At 44.9% G+C, this 27,778-nt stretch overlaps 1 protein-coding gene across 1 annotated transcript in view; it reads left to right on the forward strand.

Annotated features, from left to right (window-relative positions):
- Positions 1-27,778, forward strand: part of ADGRB1 (adhesion G protein-coupled receptor B1) — a 132,906-nt gene that overhangs the window by 39,609 nt on the left and 65,519 nt on the right. The window contains exons 3-4 of the mRNA XM_061608037.1: positions 13,261-13,363; positions 17,948-18,098. Coding sequence (XP_061464021.1) covers positions 13,261-13,363; positions 17,948-18,098 — 254 coding nt within the window. The remainder of the gene's footprint in view (positions 1-13,260; positions 13,364-17,947; positions 18,099-27,778) is intronic.

Here is a 27,778-nt window from a genome sequence, read left to right on the forward strand (position 1 = left end):
TATAAAAATTTTCTGGCGCACTTTGTGTACAAAATTAAAAATATATTAATATATTTTAAACTATGAATAAAAATAAACTATAGAAAACTATTACTTACCCTATACAAATGGGTTTCTTCTCATTTTTAAAATATACTTTCATAATGTTTGAGGCACACCTAGCCACCTCTTAGGGCGCACCAGTGTGCCTGGGCGCACCGTTTGAGAATCACTGATTTGGAGGCTGCAGAACTGTCTCTCTGGGTGGGGTGGGGGCAGCTGCTATGTGAGTTTTCTGGTAGGCTGGTCACTGTTACCAGGAGGGAGAGGGATGAGACAGTGAGGAGATTGTCATGGTGCAAACTCACAGAAAAAATGTCAGGTTGGCTCTGCCAGTGCATTTGCATCACACTGACCTTCCCACCACCTCTCCCTCCCCCTCCCAGTAAGCAACAGTGACCCACCTGCTGTGAAGCCAGTACAGCAGCTCCACCTCATCCAGCAATCTGTAGGCTGACTTGTGGAACTCGGCTTCCTTGCATCCATCCACTTTGTCAAGTCCCCTCTGCTTGCAAACAAAGGCGGTGGTAGGCTTCTGCATCTGGACTTTGCTTGTAGCTGAACCTGTTCCCATGAACAGAGTCAAATCTGCAATCCGGTTGCAGACGGTGCGTCTTTAACAACAATAATTCTGCATGACTTACTAGAAGGTTTTCCAGAAAAGAAGAAAAGCAAAGGAAAGCTTGATTCTTCTATCTGCTTGAACCTTGCATAGGTTACACACCCCCACACCCCCACATGCAAGCACGCACAGTGGCCACTATAACAATTGTATTTCATTCATTCCTAACCAAAAAGGGGTTTTACTCTAAATATGTGTGAAGGAAATGAAACTGACAGAAAAAAAGTTTTTTCCTGTCAATTGCACCCCCTCTCCCAAATTGAACAAAAAAACCCTCCCCTTCTCCATTAGTGATATTGAGGAGGGAGTTAACATGTAAATTTTGGGGTGGGGCCACAAGGAAACAGAGATACAGGAGGGCCCCGCTAATACGGTGGGTTAGGGACCAGGCCCCTGCCGTAAAGTGGAAATTGCCGTAAAGCGGGGCCCCATAGACTATAATGGGCTGTGTCGCACGAAAATGACGTCAAAATGGTGTCAAAATAGTGCGCGATGGAAAAAACCCGCCGTATTAGCGGAACAAGCACTGTAAGAGCGGGGCCTTTCCCTAATTGGAAACCACCGTATGAACGAAGCGCTGTAAAGTGGAACGCCGTAAAGTGGGGCCCTACTGTACTAGATGAACACAAACTTGTGTGAATGCAAAACAGTGGATTGGAGGTAGGATGGACGGACATGTGTGAACTTTGGAAGTCCGTCGCAATGGGAAAACCTGTTTCTTTAATCCAGATTTTAGGTCCCATGTGGGTAATTTGCCAACAGTTGCCCTATTCTGGTTGTTTACCAAAACACAGTGCTGGGAGTTTAAGTGGAGGGTTGCAAAAAAGGGTTGCTTTAATTATTTTTCACTTGTCATGAGTTCACAACTTTATTCATTTATTGATAACCCCCAACTTGGGATGGCTTGATTAGACAAATTCATGGAGGAGAAGGCTATCCATAGCTACCAGCGTGATACAATGTTCTGCCTCCATTGTTGGAGGCAGTATGCTGGGAATCTCAGGCAGTGAGAGAACTGTTCTGCTCAGGTCCTGCTTTTGTGCTTCCCAGAGGCATCTTGATGACCCCTGATGGCCTTTGGCCTGATCCAGCAGGGTTGTTTTTAATGTTCTTACAGAAATGGCATAGAGATACGGCTATCAGTGGGGAAGAATATTGTGGACCCAGAATCATTCATCCCTTGGAGGAGGGAGTATGACTCTTAATACCGGTTGCTGGGAATCAGAAGTGGGGAAGTTCTGCTTGTGGGCTTCCAATCGCGTCGTCTGGTAGGCCACTGTAAGAACAGGATGCTGGACTATATGGGCTCTTGGCCTAATCCAGCTAATGGGGTCTTCTTACGTTCTTACGTTCATTTCACACATTACCCAGAGACGGATTTGGGGTTGCCCCCACATATACACTCAAGAGGACAGTACAAAAGGTTTCTGTGGCTGAGTTGGAATGGCCTCCAACTTCTGCTGCTGTATTTGCAAAATTGTGAGGATGTTTTGTCAAGTCTGGGAGGTGAAAGTGGGGGTCTCACCAGCAACTCCGGCAGATCTTCTCTTACCGCTGCTGTTATGCAAGAAAGAATCACAGAGGGGAAAATATGGTACCCATCAGACGTCGAGGCAAGCACCATTGCTCTTACTGCTGAGCAAAGCATTCTTACCATTGGGAAGTGTGGTAGCTTAGTGGCAGAGCTTTGCACGCAGAAGGTTCCAGGTTCAGTCTGCAGCATCTCCAGGTAGGCCTGGGAATGTCCCCTGTCTGAAACACTGCCAGCCAGTGTAGACAAGTGTAAGTGTGACCTAGAAAGAACAATGGTCTGATGGCAACCTCCTATGTTCTTATGCCATGGAACAAGCAGTAACAAAACAAAGTGAGCCTGCGGGTGTCAGTGGGGGTGTCAGTTCCTCTCCCCTTTAGTCCCTGAGCAGATACGTCTGAGGACTTCTGGATCAGACTTGGAGGGGGGGGGAATGTTACAGGGCTGCCCATATCTGTCAGTGCCTTTGCAATTGCAACTGGCTGCTGGCTCGCTGAGCTCCAGTCTCACATTTTAATAATTCGAGGTTTTGTAGTCTTTGCCACTTTGCAGCCTCTTCTAGGCTTACTGCCAGGAGGAGGCTTAACCCACTGACCCCATTTCTACTGATTGATCTATGCCCAGATGTAAGGGACTTCAGGCGTGCCTCCAGTAGTGACAATTAGCAGAGAGACTTCTAAAAGCCCATGTTCCCCCCCTGTGTGTGTGTGTGTGTGTGTGTGTGTGTGTCCCTTACACTTCTAGGTAGGATAATTGTTTCAGACTGAACGGACCTAAAAGATGTGTGACCCAGAAAGCCAGTCATAACCCACCAGCTGTCTTGAACCCACAAACTTTTCCAGCTGGATGATTAGGTTTCTGCCACGAGTGTCTGCTTTCGTTTTCAATTCTTTCACTTTTTAAACTTTTCTGTGCTGTTTTTACCTGTTTTTATTGTATACATTGCCTTGAGATATATATGTGGAATGTGATTAAACAACAACAACATGCCAACATCTACATTCAGCTATACACCCTTCCTGTTTTTATAGTCCAATGTGGATAGTGTGTAGTTTTATTATTTATTTAATTTTAATTTTATTTATTTATTTATTATTTGATTTCTGTCCCACCCTTCCTTCCAGCAGGAGCCCAGGGCAGCAAACAAAAGTGCTAAAAACACATCAAAACATCATAAAAACAGACTTTAAAATACATTAAAACAAAACAACTTTAAGAACATTTTATTTTATTTTATTTACATCCCGCCCTTCCTCCCAGTAGGAGCCCACGGTGGCAAACAAAAACATCAAGAGCACTCTAAAGCATCATAAAAACAGACTTTAAAATATATTAAAACAAAAACAGCTTTAAAAGCATCTTTTTTAAAAAAATTTAAAAACATCTTAAAAACCAGTTCCAACACAGACACGGACTGGTATAAGGTCTCTACTTAAAAGGCTTGTTGAAAGAGGAAGGCCTTCAGTAGGCGCCGAAAAGATAACAGAGATGGCGCCTGTCTAATATTTAAGGGGAGGGAATTCTAAAGAGTAGGTGCCGCCACACTAAAGGTCCGTTTCCTATGTTGTGCAGAACGAACCTCCTGATAAGATGGTATCTGCAGGAGGCCCTCACCTGCAGAGCGCAGTGATCGACTGGGTATATAAGAAGTAAGACGATCTTTCAGGTATCCTGGTCCCGAGCTGTAGAGGGCTTTGAAAACCAAAACCAGAACCTTGAACTACTTTTGGCAGCGCAAGATACAGAAAGTTGCTGGCAAAATATAGAAACTTTGTTTTTGGTGGGTGCAACTTGTCATTGACGCAACAATTGTGCTTTAGTGGTCGATTTAATCTACACATAATTCGGCTTTATTAGTTATTCCTCTTCCTTGGTTGTTGCATTATTGCTGTCCGGAGGGACGCTTCTGTGCTATACCACAGTGAAAGTGTGTGTGTGAAGCGAGGGGTGGGGGATAAGCCAGAACTTTGCAGTATGATCAGATTTTAGCAGGAAGCTACAGGACATGCACTGATTGGAAATGAAGCAGCATGTCTGCCCCAGAATGTTTGCAGGCACAGCTTTGAAAGCAGGATCACGAATGCCGCTCTGATATCATCACAAGCACAAATCATAATGAATGCACAGTAAATATGATGTAAATATGATGTCCACGAGCTAGAGGGAGCCCCAGCTGACAAAGCGTCAAGGCGAGTTAAGCAGCAGAGCGAGTTTGGCAGCAGGGCGAGGAGGCCAGGGCTCCCCCACTCTGCCTGTCTGTTCCCTGACCTCAACTAAACCACAGTCTCCAACCTATTGACGTAATAAACCTCAAACAAAACTATGCAGGTAAGAAGCCAGCAGGCGTGTGGGGGCTTTCCAGTGTTTTGCACAGCCTGCAGCATGTACGACTATCTGCCTGTTGGACAGCAGTCGTGGGTGTGCTCTCGGTGCAATGAGCTCCTGGCTCTCCGGGAACGACTTCATTTCCTTGAGGCCAAGGTGGCATACCTGGAAAAGCTGAGAGAGGCAGAGAGGTGTGTGGAGGAGGCCTTCAGGGACGTTATAGCTGTGTCCCACTCCAGCGATGATAGCTCTCCTGCTATCATGGAGAAAGATGGTCTCGGGGAAGGAGAGCATCCAGCTGAGGAAGAGGGAAACGATCCCTTAGAAGGGACCCATTCCTTGGGGGATGAGCAGCTATCCTCTCGTGCCGAGGATATATCTCCAGGGGGTGGAGGGATCCTTGTAGTGGGTGATTCGATCATTAGGAACATAGACAGTGGAGTGTGTGATGGGCATGTAGACCACAAGGTGTTTTGCCTGCCTGGTCCGAAGGTTGCGGATATCGCCCGTCGTTTAAATAGTTTGGTAGACAGTGCTGGGGAGGAGTCAGTGGTCGTGGTGCACGTTGGCACCAACGACATGGGGAAATGCAGCCGTGAGGTCCTGGAAGCAAAATTTAGGTTGCTAGGTAGGATGCTGAAAGCCAGGACCTCCAAGGTGGCTTTCTCTGAAATGCTACCGGTTCCACGCGCAGGACCAGCCAGACAGGCCCACCTTTGCAGTCTCAATGCGTGGATGAGACGATGGTGTCGGGTGGAAAGGTTTAGATTTGTTAGGCACTGGGGAACATTTTGGGACAAGCTGGGCCTGTACAAAAGGGACGGGCTCCACTTGAACCAGAATGGAACCAGACTGCTGGCACTTAAAATTAAAAAGGTAGCAGAGCAGCTTTTAAACTGACTGAGGGGGGAAACCCGACAGGAGCTGAGAAAGGTCCGGTTCGGAATAAACCTCCCCCCTGGGATAAAAACCAAAGAAATGATGAAATTTTAAAAGGGGTAGGCCTAGAAGTAGGCATTGTGAGAGCAGGGGCACAGGATATAAATTCAGAAGAGCAAAATTACCACAGGCCAAACCACAAGTGCCAAAGACACTTGAAGAGAGACACTGCTTACAAGTGCCTGTACGCTAATGCTAGGAGCCTCCGAACCAAGATGGGAGAACTGGAGTGCTTGGTCTTAGAGGAGAGCATTGATATAGTGAGCATAACCGAGACCTGGTGGAATGGAGAAAACCAGTGGGATACGGTTATCCCTGGATATAAACTATATCGGAAGGACAGGGAAGGACGTATTGGTGGCGGAGTCGCTCTATACGTGAAAGAAGGCATTGAATCCAGCAAGCTCGAAACCCCAAAAGAGGCAGACTCCTCCACAGAATCGTTGTGGGTGGTGATACCATGCCCCAGGAGGGACTTAATACTGGGAACGATCTATCGTCCCCCTGATCAAAATGCTCAGGGAGACCTTGAGATGAGATATGAAATTGAGGAAGCATCCAAACTAGGAAATGTGGTAGTAATGGGTGACTTCAACTACCCGGACATAGACTGGCCGCATATGTGTTCCAGTCATGACAAAGAAGCAAAGTTTCTAGATATTCTAAATGACTATTCCCTAGACCAGTTGGTCATGGAACCGACCAGAGGGACGGCAACCCTGGACTTAATCCTCAGTGGGGACCGGGACCTGGTGCGAGATGTAAGTGTTGTTGAACCGATTGGGAGCAGTGACCACAGTGCTATGAAATTAAACATACATGTAAATGGCCAATTGCCAAGAAAATCCAACACGGTCACATTTGACTTCAAAAGAGGAAACTTCACAAAAATGAGGGGATTGGTAAAAAGAAAGCTGAAAAACAAAGTCCAGAGGGTCACATCACTCAAAAATGCTTGGAAGTTGTTTAAAAACACTATATTAGAAGCTCAACTGGAGTGCATACCGCAGATCAGAAAAGGTACCGCCAGGGCCAAGAAGATGCCAGCATGGTTAACGAGCAAAGTCAAGGGAGCTCTTAGAGGCAAAAAGTCTTCCTTCAGAAAATGGAAGTCTTGTCCGAATGAAGAAAATAAAAAAGAACACAAACTCTGGCAAAAGAAATGCAAGAAGACAATAAGGGATGCTAAAAAAGAATTTGAGGAGCACATTGCTAAGAACATAAAAACCAACAACAAAAAATTCTATAAATACATTCAAAGCAGGAGACCATCTAGGGAGGCGATGGGACCCTTGGATGATAAGGGAGTCAAAGGTGTACTAAAGAACGATAAGGAGATTGCAGAGAAGCTAAATGAATTCTTTGCATCTGTCTTCACAGTGGAAGATATAGGGCAGATCCCTGAACCTGAACTAACATTTGCAGGAAGGGATTCTGAGGAACTGAGACAAATAGTGGTAACGAGAGAGGACGTTCTAGGCTTAATGGACAATATAAAAACTGACAAATCACCGGGCCCGGATGGCATCCACCCAAGAGTTCTCAAAGAACTCAAATGTGAAATTGCTGATCTGCTAACTAAAATATGTAACTTGTCCCTCGGGTCCTCCTCCGTGCCTGAGGACTGGAAAGTGGCAAATGTAACGCCAATCTTCAAAAAGGGATCCAGAGGGGATCCCGGAAATTACAGGCCAGTTAGCTTAACTTCTGTCCCTGGAAAATGGGTAGAAAGTATGATTAAAGCTAGATTAACTAAGCACATAGAAGAACAAGCCTTGCTGAAGCAGAGCCAGCATGGCTTCTGCAAGGGAAAGTCGTCTCAGTAACCTATTAGAATTCTTTGAGAGTGTCAACAAGCATATAGATAGAGGTGATCCAGTGGACATAGTGTACTTAGACTTTCAAAAAGCGTTTGACAAGGTACCTCACCAAAGACTTCTGAGGAAGCTTAGCAGTCATGGAATAAGAGGAGAGGTCCTCTTGTGGATAAGGAATTGGTTAAGAAGCAGAAAGCAGAGAGTAGGAATAAACGGACAGTTCTCCCAATGGAGGGCTGTAGAAAGTGGAGTCCCTCAAGGATCGGTATTGGGACCTGTACTTTTCAACTTGTTCATTAATGACCTAGAATTAGGAGTGAGCAGTGAAGTGGCCAAGTTTGCTGACGACACTAAATTGTTCAGGGTTGTTAAAACAAAAAGGGATTGCGAAGAGCTCCAAAAAGATATCTCCAAACTGAGTGAATGGGCAGAAAAATGGCAAATGCAATTCAATATAAACAAGTGTAAAATTATGCATATTGGAGCAAAAAATCTTAATTTCACATATACGCTCATGGGGTCTGAACTGGCAGTGACCGACCAGGAGAGAGACCTAGGGGTTGTAGTGGACAGCACGATGAAAATGTCAACCCAGTGTGCGGCAGCTGTGAAAAAGGCAAATTCCATGCTAGCGATAATTAGGAAAGGTATTGAAAATAAAACAGCCGATATCATCATGCCGTTGTATAAATCTATGGTGCGGCCGCATTTGGAATACTGTGTACAGTTCTGGTCGCCTCATCTCAAAAAGGATATGATAGAGTTGGAAAAGGTTCAGAAGAGGGCAACCAGAATGATCAAGGGGATGGAGCGACTCCCTTACGAGGAAAGGTTGCAGCATTTGGGGCTTTTTAGTTTAGAGAAAAGGCGGGTCAGAGGAGACATGATAGAAGTGTATAAAATTATGCATGGCATTGAGAAAGTGGATAGAGAAAAGTTCTTCTCCCTCTCTCATAATACTAGAACTCGTGGACATTCAAAGAAGCTGAATGTTGGAAGATTCAGGACAGACAAAAGGAAGTACTTCTTTACTCAATGCATAGTTAAACTATGGAATTTGCTCCCATAAGATGCAGTAATGGCCACCAGCTTGGACGGCTTTAAAAGAAGATTAGACAAATTCATGGAGGACAGGGCTATCAATGGCTACTAGCCATGATGGCTGTGCTCTGCCACCCTAGTCAGAGGCAGCATGCTTCTGAAAACCAGTTGCCGGAAGCCTCAGGAGGGGAGAGTGTTCTTGCACTCGGGTCCTGCTTGTGGGCTTCCCCCAGGCACCTGGTAGGCCACTGTGAGAACAGGATGCTGGACTAGATGGGCCACTGGCCTGATCCAGCAGGCTCTTCTTATGTTCTTATGGAGGGGCCATAAATGGTTGAGTCTAGAACTGGGATGTTTTTCCTGGGATGTTTATCCGGTGCCAAGCCTGCCTGTACACTGCGTTCTACATCGAAGGCCCTCCTCCGAGCTCCGACCCACAGAGAAGCTCGGAGGGTGGTAACAAGAACTAGGGCCTTCTCTGTGGTGGCCTCCGAACTGTGGAATAGTCTCCCTGATGAGGTGCGCCTGGCGTCGACGCTGCTGTCTTTTCGGCGCCAGATTAAAACCTTCCTCTTTTCTAGGGCTTTTAATTTAACTTAATTTAATTTAAAATGTGCTGTAATTTTTTTAGATCTTTTATTCTCTGTACTTCGCTGTATGTTTTATTGGATTTTATTGTATATTGTACTGATTTGTTGTTCACCGCCCAGAGAGCTATGCTAGTCGGGCGGTATAAAAATTTAATAAATAAATAAATAAATAAAATCCCCAAATCAAAGCAGGGATTTTAGATGGATAATAATACAAGGGTTAATAATGAAAGAGGGGGTTTCACTAGGGGGTACCATGTGGAAGAGCATGTGTTTTGCATGCAGAGGGTCCTGGGTTCAACAGAGAGTCACTGCCAGTCAGTGTAGACAATACTGAGCTAGATGGACCAATGGTCTGACTCACTGAAATGTATTTATTGATCCAGATAATTTATGCATTGCTTCATATTTCAGCAGAAATCTCTAAACGGTTTATATATATCAACAAAAAAGAATCAGTAGAAAAATACAATACAGATTCCATATTCAAAAATAAACACCACCACCACTACTACTAATGATAATAATACTGCTGCTACTACTACTAATTATTATTATGAAGAATTCCATGTTTTAATTAACATAATAAAGGAACAATAAACATATCAGACTATGTACAAAAATAAAGTGAACAGAATCACAAAAGCAACAGTTACATGAAACATAAAACCAACTTAATTGCAGTACAGGCGGGCCCCGCTTATACGGCAGGTTCCATTCCGGAGTGCCACCATAAAGCAGAAATCGCCATAAAGTGGAACCGATTGAGGATAATGGGGCACGTTGCACGAAAATGCCGCAAAAATGCCGCAAAATGGCACAAAAGCGCAAAACTGGCTTTAAAACGGGGAATTTCCCCTAATTGAAAGCTGCCGCATTAACGGAACACCGGAAAGCGGAGCGCCGGTAAGCGGGGCCCTACTGTACATGTAATCTAGAAAATGGCATAAGTATTTACCAAAAGATAATACCCCGAACCCCACAGGGCTGTATCCTGTGCGGTGCAATGGACTTCCATGTGACCATCGGAGCTTCTGCTTCCTCTCCTGTCCTCTCCAACCCTCTGGAAACACCCACAAAATGAATTCAGGCAGATTGGAGAGTTGGGTCCAGTGGAGAAGAGGAAATGGAAGTCTTGTTGCACCGGTAGCACTATGCTCAGAGAGCACTGGGTACAACCCACAATCACCAAAATCCCATTCACACTCCATAAAACTAATGTAAAGATGCACACAGGGGCGTAGTTGTCCTGGGTCTCGGGGTGGTCTTAGACCCCTTACTTTATTCGAGCAAGGTTCCAGCAGGGTCCCTGTTTCCAGCGTCCTACAAGCCAATCAGCATGAAAGGGGGGTGTATTTGCCATTGGGAAGAGTCTTCTAACATGTTTCCTTGTCCTTTCCTGCTGATTGGAGCCGATCTGAGTGAAAGGAGGTGTCAGCCACTGAGAAGACTCTTCTCAGTAGCCAGCACTCCCCCCCCCTTTCATGCTGATTGGCTCCTAGAGATGTCTGTTACTGTGAGAGAAGGCATTAACAAGGATCTCATTCTCAACCCAGCATCAAAAAATGGGGTGTGTGCCTGTGGCTATCATTAAGAGACTCTGCACTTCTGAATTTACGACTACGCTACTGGCCACACAACCCCCAATCACTCAACAATCACACACTTCTTACACCCACAGCATCACTTTATCTGGTCAATTCTCACTTCAGTGAAGTTCAACTATAAACACCTCTGTAAAGTTGTTATAATGCATTTCAAGATATTATATTACATTGCATTAGGAGGAAGAAGATATGCTGGGCTGCTTCTTATGTCCACACAAAGTGCCACAGAAGTAGCTGCCTTGCAACTATCCACATGGTTTCCATTCTCTCTCCACCCCACCCCAGCCACCTTCTCCTCCTTGAAGTCCTCCTAAAATTAAGCTGGCTGTACTTTTGTAGTGGTGTCAGCAGCAGCTGCCAACTCAAGTCAGTAGGAGCAGAGCTTGGAAAAGTTACTTTTTTGAACTACAACTCCCATCAGCCCAGTGCTGGCTGGGGCTGATGGGAGTTGTAGTTCAAAAAAGTAACTTTTCCAAGCTCTGATAGGAGGAACGGTTTTCTTGAGTTGGTAGACCAGCTGGCAGCTTTCCTTGAGCTGGACTTGGCTTGGGGTGTGCCAGCTGCCAGTAGGACGGAATAAACAGAATTGTAGGGCTTGAGAGGAGCTGAAAATGATCTAGCATCATGCCTTGAAACAAGGTAAGGTCTTCCGTATCCAAAGATCGTGAAAGGATAGGTGCAGATCATCCAGATTCTAAGATTCCACAATGAATGAGGTGTTTGTGGAGAAGTGTGTCATGCTTTGAGCTAAGGTGCACTGTAGCAGTGAGTTTGCAGGCCAAAGGATAAAGGTCAATGTACAGAAACTTATATTACATGATAGGGTGGATTTTTGCTATCATTTAGAGAGATCAGCAAGGGATTCAGATTGGGGACGGGCCATAGCTCAGTAACAGAGCATCTACACTGCATTCAGAATGCCGCAGATCCAATTCCTGCCACTGCCAAATAGGGCTGGAAATGTCTCCTGCTTGAAACCCTGGACAGCGGCTGCCAGTCAGTGTAGACAGTACTGAGCTACATGGACCAATGGCCTGACTTGATATATGGCAGCTTCCTTTGTGCCTATTTGTGTACTGGTCAGAAACCTTTTAATGACCGCTGCAACCATAATTTTATTCTTATTCACCAGCTTTGATTCTTGTGTGAGAAGCCGTTCTCAAAAGTCTTTTAATCAATCAATCCATTAATTAAAGTGCATCGTGCTTCTCAAAAGCCAGCCTTAGAATGAGGAGAGAGAACAGGGACATAAGAAACCTCTGCCTTTATTTCCGTCCTTTGGCCTCAAATACCCACAGAAATGTCAGAGCGTCTCAGATATCCTTTTGCTTTTAGGAATTGGGGGCATAAATCAGGAGTGTGTGCTGTTCAGATGCAGGCGTTGCCCACGGTTTTCAGTGGGATGCACACCCAGACGTGTATTCCCGTCCTTAACCCTCTGGCTACCTTGTGCAAGTGTTTGTGCCTCAGACTGCTGATGACTCCTCTCCCCCCCCCACTTCCCAGTGGAAAGTAAATTGAACAAAGTTGAATAGAAAGTGGACTTGGAAGGAAAAAAATCCATACCAGCAGCCTTGCAGAAAGCCACATCTGGTAGCATATGATGGCTTCCCTGAGAGGTCATGATAATCTAAGGCCCTGGTCCTCATTAGGCAAGTGGGGATCCATGGCCTCACCTCACATGGTCATGGTAATTCTGCCACCACCAATTTGCTTTCTGAGGAAGAGGGACATGAACATTGAGCAGGCATTGCTGGCATGCTGTTTCACTCCCTCATATTTATTTATTTATTTAAGGGAGCTTGCCTGCCCTCTGCCATAAAGTGATGGGTTACAACCACATAATCATAGAATATTAAAATCCAGAAGCACAACTGAAAATCAAAGCAAAGAATGTTCATCAAGCAACAGAGGTGATCCCACAAAACAAATCACACAAATCTTAACTTCCAAAGGCCTGGGTAAAGAGATGCATCTTCAGCAAACAACACAAAAGACAGTGAGGATGCTTGATGCACCTTTACAGGGTGGGAGTTCTGCATTTGGAGAGCCACCATCACACAAAGCCTTTCTCACCTGAGCTGCCATCTCCATTGCTTCTGAGGGCAGCCAAGCTACTAAAAGAGCCACCTTTGCCAACCTTAATGTCTGGGTGGGCCTGTAGGGAAGGAGGTGCTCCGTCAGATAATTGGGGCCTAAGTCATTTAGGGCTCTAAGTAAGCACCTAAGTGTTCACCTTGATTTAGGTCTGGAAGCTACTGGTTCCATGGGGGTCGCAGCTGGTGATGAAGGAGAAATTCTATTCTGTTCACATTTAAAGGTGAACCTACCTAATGTGCACATTCTAAAACAATACACAGCAGTCTTTTGACATTTGTACGTCTCTGAATTTTGCAGTGCAGTTCTTTTCTCCAGCCAAGTGATGCATATACAAAAATGCATATATTAGGATAAAGTGTGCACTACAAATGCATATACTAGGGAAAATAGCATACAAAAATGTGTTATAGTAGGCAAAAGTTCCTACAAAAGTGTGTATATTAGGAGAAAATTGCAGTAAAATGTGAATGAAGTTTCATGAGGACTTTTTTTTAACTGCAAACTGTCATGGAAAGGTGGAGAACTGAAGTTAAGAAACTGAGAGAAAGCGAAATTAATGGATTCATCCATCCTAACGACCCAGGTTGTGATAAGTTGCAAATCTCTAAGTCTTTCTTCTTCCGGTTCCCTGTTTCTTGCCCTTCTGCAGGTACATCCGCTCAGAACGTTCTGTCATCCTTATCAACTTCTGTCTCTCCATCATATCTTCCAATGCTCTCATCCTGATTGGGCAAACGCAGACCCGGAATAAGGTAGGAACTTGTCTGGCTTTTTGTTAGATGTTATAGCTGAACTCAAATTTCCAGGGAGGTATAACTTTGGCTTTCCTTCTGCTAAATTATTTCATTCTCTGAAAGTACCACTAAATGGCAAATTTCACATTTATCAGTCTCTGCCTTTGAGAATCTGGGAAATGTCCTTGCAGCTTTTAAGAATAATAATCATTTTTTAAAAAAAATCTTCAGATGCGATGCTTTTTGAATATCTCCCTAGAGTTAGCTGCCCCCTGGCACTCTCCTGCGAGAACAGGACTAATTTTTTAGGTTCAGTGTATTTTTTTATAAATTCAAAAGGACAGATTGACCAAAGGGAGGCAGGAGAATGTTCCACTTCATAAATGTTCTGCTCTTCCATAACACCTTTTTTATACACCAGGCCTGAAGCCAGTTGCTGACCATGATTAAGAAATCCTAACCCACACTCATTACCTAGGTAGGTAGGTAAATATGAGGGAGTCTATTCCAAATGTTGTGGCAAGGAACACTAGTTCTGATGGCTTTTCAAAAATCTTTGGGAGAAATTCCTAGAGAAGAGGTCTACCAGTGCCTATTAGCCGTTAGAGCTAAATCAAACCTCCATGTGCGGAAGCAGTATACCTTTGAACACTAGCTGTTGGGGACAAACAAAATGAGGAAAGGTCATCGTGCCCTACTTGTATGTTTCCTAGGGTCATGGTTGGAAACTGGATGCTGGACTAGATGGAGCTTGGGCTAATCTAGCAAAGCAATCCTTCACTTGATGCAGTTTTGGGGCTTGTGTGCGAGTGACCATTGCAGGACTGGAGCTGATGGTGATTATTCAGCACTGAATGTAGCTCAGCATCCTATCTATCAAAAGTGGTCCAGATTGCTGGTTTGTCCAGGACATTCACAAGCAAGATAATGATGATGGTGTCAACTATCCTTGGTGCCATGTTTTCTGGCCACGATCCTCCAACAAGCTTAGGGACAGCATCTGAGGAAGAGGCATCACCTGGGAAGCCATCACCCCCTTGCTCATAGATCATCCAGGCCAGAGGATGTGGCCTTGTTTAACTCCTGTGGCTCAGAGAATACCCCTTCAATTCATCGACACCGTAGGAGCCAGGGTTTAAAGAATGGGCAGTAAGAGGGCAATGGCCCTTCAGAAGGACAGATGGCTCCTCAGAGGAGGTGGGGCTAAGAGGAGGTTCAAACTGTCCATCCATCAGAAAGCCTCAGAAGGCTTCAGCATATGGCTGAGGGAATAGCTCTCTGCAAGCGAGTCCTAGCCACCTCTGGGCGCAGTGAGCTGTCCAGGGTACTGACAGACTGTGTCTTTTGCTGTGCCCTCCTGCCGTGGTTGGGCTTTGGCAATGCTGGCCCTGACTGGACTGTGGGACTGTCTTTGTCTTGCTCCTGCTTTTTGGGATGTAAACAGATCTGGATCTGGCAGTACCTACCAGGGGTAGACGACCGGATTTGACTTACCACTAGTCTTGACTATCTGGCTTGCCTTGTCCTAGTCCTCTCCTATGAGACACCTCTGTTCACCTTCAACCTGGGATCCTTGTCAGTACGCTCTGTTTAAGAGAATCCCGCTCCTTACTGTCTGGCTCTGCAAGGGGTCCAGGCGGGAGCGCTTTTGTGCCAGGGGCCGGGAGGAAGGCATGAAGCCACTTCCGGTGCTTTGGTGCCAAGTGGACTAATGCAAGGGAGGAGGACAAAGTTGGGACCAGCTATTTCCATGCTAGCAGTTCTTCATCAATAAAATCAGATTTATAACAATTCTTGATTTGGGAAAAGTGGCATTAAATTGGAGAAAACAGCGTATGTAGTTTTAAAGACAACATTTAAGGGGATCCAGGAAATTATTCTTTCCATTTTCACATGTGGAATTTGGTATGGAAATTCTTCTATATATAAGACAGAAATACTTGGAAGGGAGCAGAAGGAATGAAAATAGTCCTCCCCATTCCTTCCTCTTGCATCTTCTGCTGCCCCCATGAATTTTGTGGGGGTGGCACTTATTATTTAAAACTTCTGATTGGTGCAGTGTCCTCTTTAGCAACTAGCAACGTGGGTCTTTTTGTTCTAACTTCCAGTTCTCTGTGTCTTGATGGGTTCTCCTCCCTCACCTTCCCAACAGACAGACAGACACACACACACACACTTTCCACCTGTATGGACCCCTGGTGAATTGCATCCCTCTCTGAATTTATGAGCCCCTTTGAAGATGAAAGCAATACATAAAAATATGCATATTTTTGCTGCCAGTCACATTAGACAAAAGGAAAAAGGGCCCTGCCATCGTTGCTCTCAGTAGTAGCTTGGCAAGCTTTTTGATTATTAAATCACGCTTGGCCAAGCATTGCCGCCTGCTTCAAAGGACAAAAAAAGGAGGGGTTCACTTCTGAAGGCAGAAGGGAAAGAGTCTTGATGGGTTAGAATCCCAAGGAGGTAATTACAGCTGCAGCCTGAACCTAAGCCAGAATGCTTGGATTGAAGCTGGTTTAGTATTTATATACCCATGAGATTAAATAATTTTAAAGCCAAATATTCCATGTTCAGTGTCTTATAGATGGGGATCCATTTATTATTTATTTATTTATTATTTGATTTATATCCCACCCTTCCTCCCAGCAGGAGCTCATTTGTGGACTGCGTTCCCTTTGACTTGACTTGAAGCAAGTACACGTCTCTAAAAGTGCCCTTCCCAATTTGGGATGTTAGAAAATTCTCATGAAAACAAACAGGAATGGAAATTTCCAATGTTTGCTTATTCGTTCCATGTCCGGAATGGAAATCAACCCAGTGAATACAGTCGGCATTCAGTGGTGTTATTTCTGCTTTCAGCCCGCAGACAAATACATAATTGATTACATTTTTCCCCATTTGCATTGCATTTCCTTTGCATTGAAATGAATGGAGTGGAATGATGTAATGACAATGTAATTTAAATAATTAATTACATAAATTATGTAAATTGCATAATTTTGCCCCAGCAGATAGCAAGACAAATCATGTAGGTTTTGGTTTGCTTTGTTTTGGATTCCTGCATTGAGCAGGGGGTTGGACTTGATGGCTTTATAGGCCCGTTCCAACTCTACTATTCTATGATTCTATGGTGGAGGACAAACTGCAGTGGAATGGAAACACTGCTGCATGTGATGACTATAGGACACAGTGGACAAGGATGCCTTCTTCTTCCCTATCCCCAATGCCAGAGCCTAGTGTCCCATTTTAGCAAATGGAACAGGGGACTGAAAGACTATTCATTGTCCCTCTTTCATTCCTCTACAGGGAAGGAGGTACACAGCAGGATCTTCCTTTCACCATTACTGTTTGGGAAATCTGAAGAGAGACTTACTTCAGATAGGTTTCAGTTTCATATCTCAATGCAAGGATAGCCAGCTGGCAGCCTCCAGGCAGACCTAAACAGTGTCAGCAGCAAAGTGCAAAAAGGGAGCATTCATAATTCAGACTCATTGGTTCAGAAATCCCTCAGCAATTTCAAACTGAGCCAAATGTCCTCTGAGGTTTGGCTCAGCTCTTAATGACTTGGCTAGCACCTCCCTCCAGCAGCACTAAACTTTCTGGCTGCCAGTTTCTTTCTTTGTATTATTTTTAGAAGTTATACCCCTCATTTCAACTCCACAAAGGAGTTACTCAAAACGGCTTACAAATCTAAAAACAAACACATGTATAGCACAGTGGGGAGGAGAGTCTGGCTGGCAGTCCAGAGTCTGTGAGAATACCCGCTCATGTCTCCTGGGTGTCAAGGGCCAGCTAAAGATCATCCCCACAGTGAGTGGCTCAGGGGTGACGTGCCCTGCCACCTGTGCAGTCGTGGGCAAGCTGCAGGGTCCCAAGGAGCCCAGTTGCCCCCCAGCTGGCAGTTGCAGACAAGGAAGGGGCTGGCTTGTGCAGCTGTGGCAAGCTGAGCAGGCCCTAGCCAGCTGGGGAGGACTAGCCTCAGAGGGAGGCAATGGGAAACCCCCTCTGAATACCACTTACCATGAAAACCCTATTCATAGGGTAGCCATAAATCAGGATTGACTTGAAGGAAGTCCATTTCCATTTTCAACCTAACCTCTTGAGGCAGGGAGTTCAACATGAGGGGCATCGCCACAGAAAAAACACTTCTCTTGTGCCTCCTTTTCCTGCACTTTCCAAGCTCACTAAGATAGGTGTGTGTGTGTGTTCATGCCTGCCTGCCTGTTTTCACAGGCAGGGAAGTAGATGGGTGAACACTGGGGACTTAAGGTTCATTGGCACTCTCCAAGATTAGAATCCAAGATTCAGGAAGGGATTCAGCCGATGGAGACTGGCGGCTCCAATGTCAGTGGTGCAGTGAATCCGCTCTGGGTTTTGGTCCGAACTTTCAAGGTGTCCAAGGTGTTTTCAGCATCTTGGAAAAGTCAGACTAAACCCGGAGCGGACTCACTGCCCCACTGACATTGGAGCCAGCAGTCTCCAGTGGACTCGGCCAAAGGGGTTCTTGTGGCATATGCTGTACCTATATCTCTACAGTCCATCTCTTTGTTTTTCCTTTTCTCCTTTCTTCTTACACGTGTCCCTTTCCCCCTTCCTTTCCAGGTGATATGCACCTTGGTGGCAGCCTTCCTGCACTTTTTCTTCCTCTCCTCCTTCTGTTGGGTGCTGACAGAAGCCTGGCAATCCTACATGGCAGTGACAGGCCGGCTGCGGAAGCGTATCATCCGTAAACGCTTCCTATGTCTTGGATGGGGTGAGGATCCCTTGTTCAAACCTAGAGCTGAAAAGGGGGGAGAATCTTATCAATTATCAATGCATTCGGTGTTGAGCATCAACTGATGCTCAAATAGATGAATCTCAAAAAGTGCCCAAATTTATATTGAATTCTACAGTGTGGAAACCACAATAAGGCTCTGATTTTGATGTGTGTGGCTGAAATTACATTCCCCCCCCCATTCATTTTCTGTCTGAATCCGTCTTGAGAGAAGTTCAGGGGAAGGGTTGTAACACTGTGGTAGAGTCTTTTGCAAGATGCCCTTGGTTCAGTTTCCAGGATCTCCCAGGTGAGATTGGGAAAAGACTCCTGTCTGAAACCCTGGACAGCTGATGCCACTCAGTGTAGATACAGTAATACTGAACAAGATTATTATAAGAACATAGGACACTGCCTTATACCACATCAGACCATTGGTCCATCTAGTCCAATACTATCTACACTGGTTGGCAGTTGTTCTCCAGGGTTTCTGGAAGGGGACATTCCCAGGCCTACCCAGAGATGCTCGGGGCTGAACCTGGCACATCCTGCATGTAAAACCACCACTTTCATCCCTTCCCCTTAATGGTGTAACTCAGCATAGGGGATCTCCCTATGTATCAGTGGAAGAAAGCATGGCCTGGTGTGGTGTTGGGATGTTCACATGGCTGTGGTTGATCTTTTCAAGCACTGTGAGCTTGCAATTTAGGATTCAGAGTTTGTTTATTTTCTAATGATTGGGAACGGAAGCGGTTTCACGGCTCAGTATAGCAACAGAAAGTGGTGTTCTCCTGCAAAAGTTTAAACATCCTAGTGCATATTCATTATGTTACATATAAATATCACTACAGCATGGATTGATCATCCAATTGGTCCACTGTGGCGGAGGTTCCAGATGCTGAATCCAAATGGCAGACCTGAGCAATCTGTCTTGACTTACTTTGGTGGGATTGTTCTGCCAGAGTGTACATTGTGTTAAAAGTAGTACTGGTTACCGAGTCTATCTTTAAAACATAGTAAGCTTCTCGAGATGCCCCTCCCATTTCCTCAATATTTAGGCCAGTGGTTAGTGTGTTGGACTGGGACCTGGGAGACCAGGGTTCAAATCCCCACTTGGCCATGAAGCTCACTGGGTGATCTTGGGCGAGTCACAGTCTCTCAGCCTAGCCTACCTCACAGGGTTGTTTTGAGGATAAAGTGGGGAAGCAGAGAACCATGTACACCATTGTGAGCTCTTTGGAAGAAAGGTGGGATATAAATGTAAAAAGAAAGAAAGAATACAGGGTGAGTACAGTTTAAAGGTGCATCTAGAGGCACCATGGTGTTATGTAAATGTGTATAAATATTAGCAGAGATTGTCAATGGTCTGAGATGCGTGTGTGCCAGTGTGTGTGTTTACCTAAGAAAGCAGGCTTTTACCCTGCATTAAAATCACTGAGACTTAAGACTTAGAAAAATAAGAAAAGCTACTTTATTTATAGAAATACATAGCAGATAGGAAAGGCATATCTAGTTCCAACTAATTAAGTTGGAGGCGCAATGCCCAGATTTGGGTATTGCCCTCATGGCTTAAGAGAGAGAGAGCAGAGACAAAGGTGTCTCCTCTCTCTCGGACAGTCGAAGAAGAGAAGAGAGAGAAGGGCGGAAGGAGGAGGGGCAGATAAGCTTCCCTAAGCATATCAGTCTAACGACGGAAGGAAGTCAGTCAGAACATCACAGGTAAAGGTAGTCAAGCCTTTCCATCTGGAGGACCCGAACTCTATCTCCCTTCTGGAACATAAACAAAAGAACAAAACAGGAGTTGCTCTTGCCCCACTTCCAACACATAGACCATAGCGCAGTGGTTGGTTACCTCTTTTTAAATGCATGTAGAAGCATGGGTGGGGAACCTTTCTCAGTTTGAGGGCCACATTCCCTTCTGAGCAACCTCCCAGGGGCCACATGCCAGTAGTGGGCAGGGGCAGAGGCAAAAGTGGGAGGGGCTAGGAATGTAAACTTTACCTTTCCATAGTAGGCTTGTTTACACACACACACACACACACACACACACACACACACACACACACACAGGCAAAGAAGAATCATCATCAGAACTCAAGGGCACATCCTAGCCATGTTCTCCTCTTCTGTCCTAGAGCTTCCTTCTAACTCTGTGGTTGCACAGCCATTCTGTTGCACAAGGTTGTATCCAGCAGCTCTTTCAGCAGTAAGGGTTTACTTCCAAAAAGAAATGATTGGTCCAGGGCAGATGTTTGGGTTCTTCCCATCTGCTTCCTCCCTTGCATGTTCCTTTGTATGTTCAAGTAATTAGTTTAATGAATCATTCTTACAATGGAGAAGAAATTCAAAGGACTAGCATGAATGCATATTATCAAGATCTGCATTAAAAAAGGTGGGGACCTATCGCCCAGGGTTTTTTTTTCATGCTGATAGGATGCTCATGTTCCAATTTCCAGCCACAAGGAAGCATTCTTGAGAATGGTCCAACATACACCAAATTGTGACTGGTTAATTTGTGGTTCTTGCCATGCTGTCCAGGACTCAATATTGACATGTATCAGATCAACCTGTTCACAAAAGTAGAAGTAACATCACAAAACCTGTTCAGAGTGACAAAATGTCACCAAACTGTCAGCTCACAGCAGGTTCATCGCATAACTACTTTATAATTGGGAGGGGAAAGGGTTTGGGCACCAAGTGGATGGATGGGTGATAGGTGAACTGGAATTTTTTCTCTGGTTCAGATTTTAATTCAAGCCAGAGAAGAATTTGGGCACCCACGATTGACCTTTCCTTTGAGGGAAACGTTAAGCTTGTTCAGACATCACACTGAACGCAGGTTCAAGCTGTCGCTCTGCACACGCACAAGCATTTGTGTAAAACAGTCTACACTTGTTGATTTGTACAGCTCAACTAGTGTACACATATTGGACAGTTGTTGAATGTATCATATGAACACTCCTCAGATGCGCTCTCTGAGCTCCTATCTGAGCCTAGATATTGTGAGCATCCCAAAATCAATAGTCTGAATTGTTTGCTAATTCATATCTGGTTCTGCTCAAGCTCATGTAGAAGTCAAAGAGATCTAAAAGATAGGTGATTAAACTCCTCGGTAAATGGATTTCAAAGTTCACTCCAACATTTGCCTTTAAATACCAGTTGCTGTGAATCACAAGTAAGGAGAGTGCTCTTGCACTCAGGTCCTGCTGACAGGCTTTCCAAAGGAATCTCCTAACACAGTGCATTTTTGTATATCATAAAATCATAGAATAGTAGAGTTGGGAGTGGCCTATGAGGCCATTGAGTCCTGCTCAGTACAGGAATCCAACTTAAAACATACCCGATAGGTGGCTGTCCAGCTGCCTCTTGAAGGCCTCCAGGGTTGCAGAGCCCACCACCTCCCTTATTTTCACTAATATATTGATTTGTATGCACACTTCCCCCTAATATACACATTGTTGTATGCATTTTTTATTGGAAAATTGCATCAACAAAATTCGGAGAATTTTGAAGGACAGGTGTGTTTCAGGAAGGACAAATTAGGAAGGTTCACATTAAAATGCAAACTGGGCTGAATTTCTCCCCCACTACTAAATGAGATAGTTTCTTCTGCATTTACCATTGTGACCAAAGTTAGAAAATCACCTTCCCCATGCCTGCCTGCTGCTTTCTTCGTCCTGACCTAGTTAATCCTTTAACCTCTCAGATTTCCTCAGGGAGGTGTTGATTTGAGTGGAACTCCCCAGAGAATTTAAAAGGAGCTGTTTCACCCTTCACAAAGAAAGGTATTAGAGGATTAAAATGCAGAATATTTGGGTCCATGTCCTAGAATCATAGAATAGGAGAGTTGGAAGGGGCCTATAAGGCCATCGAGTCCAACCCCCTGCTCAATGCAGGAATCCAAATCAAAGCATTCCCAACAGATGGCTGTCCAGCTGCCTCTTAAAGGTCTCTGGTGTCGGAGAGCCCACGATCTCTCTAGGTAATTGGTTCCATTGTCGTATGGCTCTAACAGTTAGGAAGTTTTTCCTGATGTCTAGTCGAAATCTGGCTTCCTGCAACTTGAACCCATTATTCCGTGTCCTGCAGTCTGGGATGATCGAGAAGAGATCCTGGCTCTCCTCTATGTGACAACCTTTCATGTACTTGAAGGGTGCTAAAATATCTCCCCTCAGTCTTCTCTTCTCCAGGCTAAACATGCCCAGTTCTTTCAGTCTCTCCTCACAGGGCTTTGTTTCCAGTCCCCTGATCATCTTTGTTGCCCTCCTCTGAACACATTCCAGTTTGTCTGCATCCTTCTTGAAGTGTGGAGACCAGAACTGGATGTTCCTGTTTTGGAACATCTCTGACAACAGGAAAATGGAAACCTCCCATTGTTGCTAAGCAAAATACATGACTATTTTATTATTTGTTATTCTTTATTGGATTTATTGGTCGCCCATCTGGCTGGTTGTCAAGCCACTCTGGGTGACGTACAAAACAGAACATACAAAAACATCAGGACCTTACAAATCTAAACAAAATAGAACAAAATAGAATCGGTAATGGTGTTAGTAGTGGGCGGCGACGATGTACGGACTGGGGGCCAGTATAGCCGGCAGCATGTAGTTCTTCTTTCTAACTCTCTGGAAAGCGCCATCTTTGCGAGGCCGGACCCTAGATCTTTTGTCTGTGGCGGCTGCTGCCGTGTGTGTGTGGGGGGGCTCCTGGCTCGGGAAGTTGTGGCGGCAGTTCTCGAAACTTGCGTTTATTTATTTATTTATTTATTTATTAGATTTTTATACCGCCCGACTAGCAATAGCTCTCTGGGCGGTGAACAACAAAATACAATAAAATCACACAATATAATACAACAAAGCATATAAAATAAAACAATCTAAGAACAGTTACAGCACATTTAAAACTAAGTGACTAAATTAAAATGCCTCAGAGAAGAGGAAGGTTTTAACTTGGCGCCGAAAGGATAACAATGTCGGCGCCAAGCACACCTCCTCGGGGAGACTATTCCACAATTCGGGGGCCACCACTGAGAAGGCCCTAGATCTTGTCTCCACCCTCCGGGCCTCCCTATGAGTCGGAACCCGGAGGAGGGCCTTCGTAGTAGACCGTAGTGTACGGGTCGGTTCATATCGGGAGAGGCGTTCCGACAGGTATCGTGGTCCTGCGCCATATAAGGCTTTATAGGTTAATACCAACACTTTGAATCTGGCCCGGAAGCATATTGGCAACCAGTGCAGGCAAGCCAGAATAGGTGTTATGTGCTCAGACCGCTTGGTCCTTGTTAACAATCTGGCCACCACATTTTGCACTAGCTGTAGCTTCCGAGCTGTCTTCAAAGGTAGCCCTACGTAGAGCGCATTGCAGTAGTCCAAACGCGAGGTTACCAGAGCATGTACTACTGATGTAAGGTCCTCCTTACTCAGATAGGGACGTAGCTGGGCTACCAGTCGAAGTTGGTAGAATGCATTCCGAGCCACAGAGGCTACTTGAGCCTCAAGTGAGAGGGAAGAGTCTAAGAAGACTCCCAGACTACGAACCTGCTCCTTTAGGGGGAGTGTAACCCCATCCAGGACAGGGTATATATCCACCATCTGATCAGAGAAACCATCCACCAACAGCATCTCAGTCTTGTCAGGATTGAGCCTCAGTTTGTTAGCTCTCATCCAGTCCATTGTCGCGGCCAGGCAACGGTTCAGCACATTGACTGCCTCACCTGACGAGGATGAAAAGGAGAAGTAGAGCTGCGTGTCATCAGCATACTGATGACAATGCACTCCAAAACTCCTGATGACTGCACCCAACGGCTTCATGTAGATGTTGAAAAGCATAGGAGACAAAACCGACCCCTGCGGGACCCCATATTGGAGAGGCCACGGTGTCGAGCAATGTTCCCCAAGCACTACCTTCTGGAGACGGCCCGCCAAGTAGGAGTGGAACCACTGCCAAGCAGTACCTCCAACTCCCAACTCCGCAAGCCTCTCCAGAAGGATACCATGGTCGATGGTATCAAAAGCTGCTGAGAGATCAAGGAGAATCAACAGAGTTACACTCCCTCTGTCTCTCTCCCGACATAGGTCATCAAACAGGGCGACCAAGGCCGTCTCAGTGCCAAAACCAGGCCTAAAACCCGACTGAAATGGATCTAGATAATCGGTTTCATCCAATAGCGCCTGGAGCTGGCCAGCAACCACACGTTCCAGGATCTTGCCCAGGAATGGAACGTTCGCTACTGGTCTGTAGCTGCTGAAATTTTCTGGGTCCAAGGAAGGTTTTTTCAGAAGTGGTCCCACCACTGCCTCTTTCAGACAGCTAGGGACCACTCCCTCTCGCAAGGAGGCATTTATCACTTTCTTGGCCCAGCCAACTGTTCCATCCCTGCTAGTTTTTATTAGCCACAGCTCTCTCGCCACAGCTCCCGGCAGTTCTTCCTGCTCCACAACGCCGATGGGGGCTACACTGGAACATGCTGGATGGACGTCCCCGAGTTGCAAACAGCTTCGCCGGCTTGAGCTGGGGAGTGGAGGCAATCCTCTGGTGCTGCTGCGAGGAGGCTCCAAGCCGGCTTGTCCGCTGCTCCGTCCCAGTGCAAAGGCAGCTCTCAGGCATTAGCACTGGCGATGGAGGCGAGGGCAGGGCAGTGGCTGCAAATGTTCCGGGGCGCTGCGGCGGCTCATCTCAAAGGTGTTACAGGAGGGGTCTAGGGGAGATTTTTCCGTTGAGGGTGACCAAAGCCACAGGGGCGTTCTTAGTGCAAGGGTTCACCTCGATGAATTCCTTGCACCCAACTCCTCCCTGGTTGCCGCCAGCCATTTTGAATAAATCTGTGTATAAATAGAATCTTGACAATTTCCACGCTGTCCGTGGGCAGAGAAATGGCTGTGGGGGAGGATTTCTCCAGGCAGAGGAGAAATTCTCTCAGCAACGTCTGGTGAGTTTGGTGCTCTATTAGCAAGGGTGGTAGGGAAGATTCTGTTTTGCTTGTTTTACTACCACTGCAAATGACAGCAGCAACTGTACAGTGGTTGTTGTTGTCGCTGCTGCTGCTGCTGCTGTTATTTTACATTTTTATTCTACCCTTCCTCCCAAAGGAGTCCAGGGTGTCCATAGAAGAGCCTGAAAACTATTTTGCATCCTCCACAATGCTCAGGATGCAGCATCATTCCTGGGTGTTGGGAGGGTTGGGAGGATGGGAGCAGCAGCCTGATAATGATAATGATAATGATAAGAAGAAGAAGAAGAAGAAGAAGAAGAAGAAGAAGAAGAAGAAGAAGAAGAAGAAGAAGAAGAAGAGAGAATATTGTTTGAAATTCTTGCATAGTGGCCTTTTTCAAAGGACACAGGAAAAGGAAAAGAAAAATCAGAAATATTCTCAGAAAAATGTCTTTTGGGAAATTTCAGCTCAGCTCTAATTTTAAAGCTGAGAGCCATTGTGCAAGTTACGGAAAAATAGTTGGAATATGGGCTGACAGAGTTCTTGATTTCCTTATTAATGCAGACAAGATGACTGCATTTTTTTAAAAAAAATAAACTCCGTACAGGCCATCATACACTGAGAAAAAACCAGCATATTATGAAGAAAAGCTCAGCATAATCCTCTCCCTGATGTGCTAATCTAGACAGACAGGGAGGTGGGCTTTTGAGGTATGTGTGTTTACATAGAGAAGCATCAAAAACAAATCCGCTCCCATCTGCATTTGGAGAAGGTGCAGCCCCAAATAGTGCCACCTCTCTCTACCACCGCATCATTCTCTGCCATGTGGAGAACAGCTCTCCAAGTGAAGCTTTTCTCTCCAGAGAAATTCTCTGTTTGCTGTTGCTTAGGTTTATTGACTCAAATGACTATAATTTATTTGCTGTTAGTCTTACCTCTTGTAATCCTAGTTTAATTGTCATTTAATATCCTTTTAAAAGCTTGGCAGCAGAGAGCGACTTGATCATGTCAGACTTTATATATGCCCTCATCTAATTGGGGGGGGGGGAGAGAAACAGGAATCAATAAGTGTTTCTTTGATATTCAGTACTATCCCCGTTCTAAGGCTTTGGGTTTGTTGTTATATGCCTTCAAGTCGATTATGACTTATGGCGACCCTATGAATCAGTGACCTCCAAGAGCATCTGTCGTGAACCACCCTTTTCACATCTTGTAAATTCAGGTCTGTGGCTTCCTTTATGGAATCAATCCATCCCTTGTTTGGCCTTCCTCTTTTTCTACTCCCTTCTGTTTTTTCCAGCATTATTGTCTTTTCTAGTGAAGCATGTCTTCTCATTATGTGTCTGAAGTATGATAATCTCAGTTTCATCATTTTAGCTTCTAATGACATTTCTGGCTTAATTCGTTCTAACACCCAATTATTTGTCTTTTTCGCAGTCTATGGTATGTGCAAAGTTCTCCTTCAACACCACATTTCAAATTAGTTGATTTTTCTCTTATCCACTTTTTTCACTGTCCAGCCTTCACATCCATACATAGAGATCGGGAATACCATGGTCTGAATGATCCTGACTTTAGTGTTCAGTGATACATCTTTGCATTTGAGGACCTTTTCTAGTTCTCTCATAGCTGCCTTCCCCAGTCCTAGCCTTCTTCTGATTTCTTTGACTATTGTCTCCACTGTTGTGAGGATATGGTAGGTCAGAGGTGCTTCAGCAACCACAGTCAAAACTGTGAATGTTGTGGTGTTGAGAGTGAGGTCTGTATTGCCCCTGCCCAAATATAATGTATTTTGAATTTCCTAAGATTGAGCTGAAATGACTTTTTTGAAAATTGTATTTTTTGATCTGCTAGGAACATAGGAAATTGACTTAAAACTGAGTCAGATTAACAATCCATTTAGCTCAGTACTGTCTACACTAACTGGCAGTGGCTTTCCAGGGTTCGGGCAGGGGACATTCCCAGCCCTACCTGGAGATGTGGAGGGTTGAACCTGGGACCTTCTGCATGAAAAGCAAATGTTCTACCACTGAGTTGTTGTTATGTGCCTTCAAGTCGATTATGACTTATAGCAACCTTATGAATCAGCGACCTCCAATATCATCTGTCATGAACCACCCTGTTCACATCTTGTAAGTTCAGGTCTGTGGCTTCCTTTATGGAATTAATCCATCTCTCCTCCAACTCCACATTTCAAAGGAGTTGATTTTTCTCTTATCCACTTTCTTCACTCTCCAACTTTCACATCCATACATAGAGATCGGGAATACCATGGTCTGAATGATCCTGACTTTAGTGTTCAGTGATACATCTTTGCATTTGAGGACCTTTTCTAGTTCTCTCATAGCTGCCCTTTCTAGTCCTAGCCTTATCCTAATTTCTTCACTATTATCTCCAGCTTGGTCAGTGACTGTGCCAAGATATTGATAATCCTTGACAAGTTCAATGTCCTCGTTCTCAACGTTAAAGTTACATAAATCTTCTGTTGTCATTACTTTAGTCTTCTTGATGTTCAGCTGTAGTCCTGCTTTTGTGCTTTCCTTTTTAACTTTCATCAGCATTCATTTCAAATCATTACTGATTTCTGCTAGTAGTATGGTATCATCTGCATATCTTAAATTATTGATATTTCTCCCTCCTATTATCTAAAGCCTATTATCCTATTATCTACAGCTTTATTATCCTGTTATCCTACTATCTACAGCCCTCCTATGAAGAATTTCAGTATTTCCCTCCAGAACCATTGGTA

Source organism: Rhineura floridana, chromosome 1 (genome assembly GCF_030035675.1).
Source record: "Rhineura floridana isolate rRhiFlo1 chromosome 1, rRhiFlo1.hap2, whole genome shotgun sequence".
NCBI classification, from domain to species: domain Eukaryota; kingdom Metazoa; phylum Chordata; class Lepidosauria; order Squamata; family Rhineuridae; genus Rhineura; species Rhineura floridana.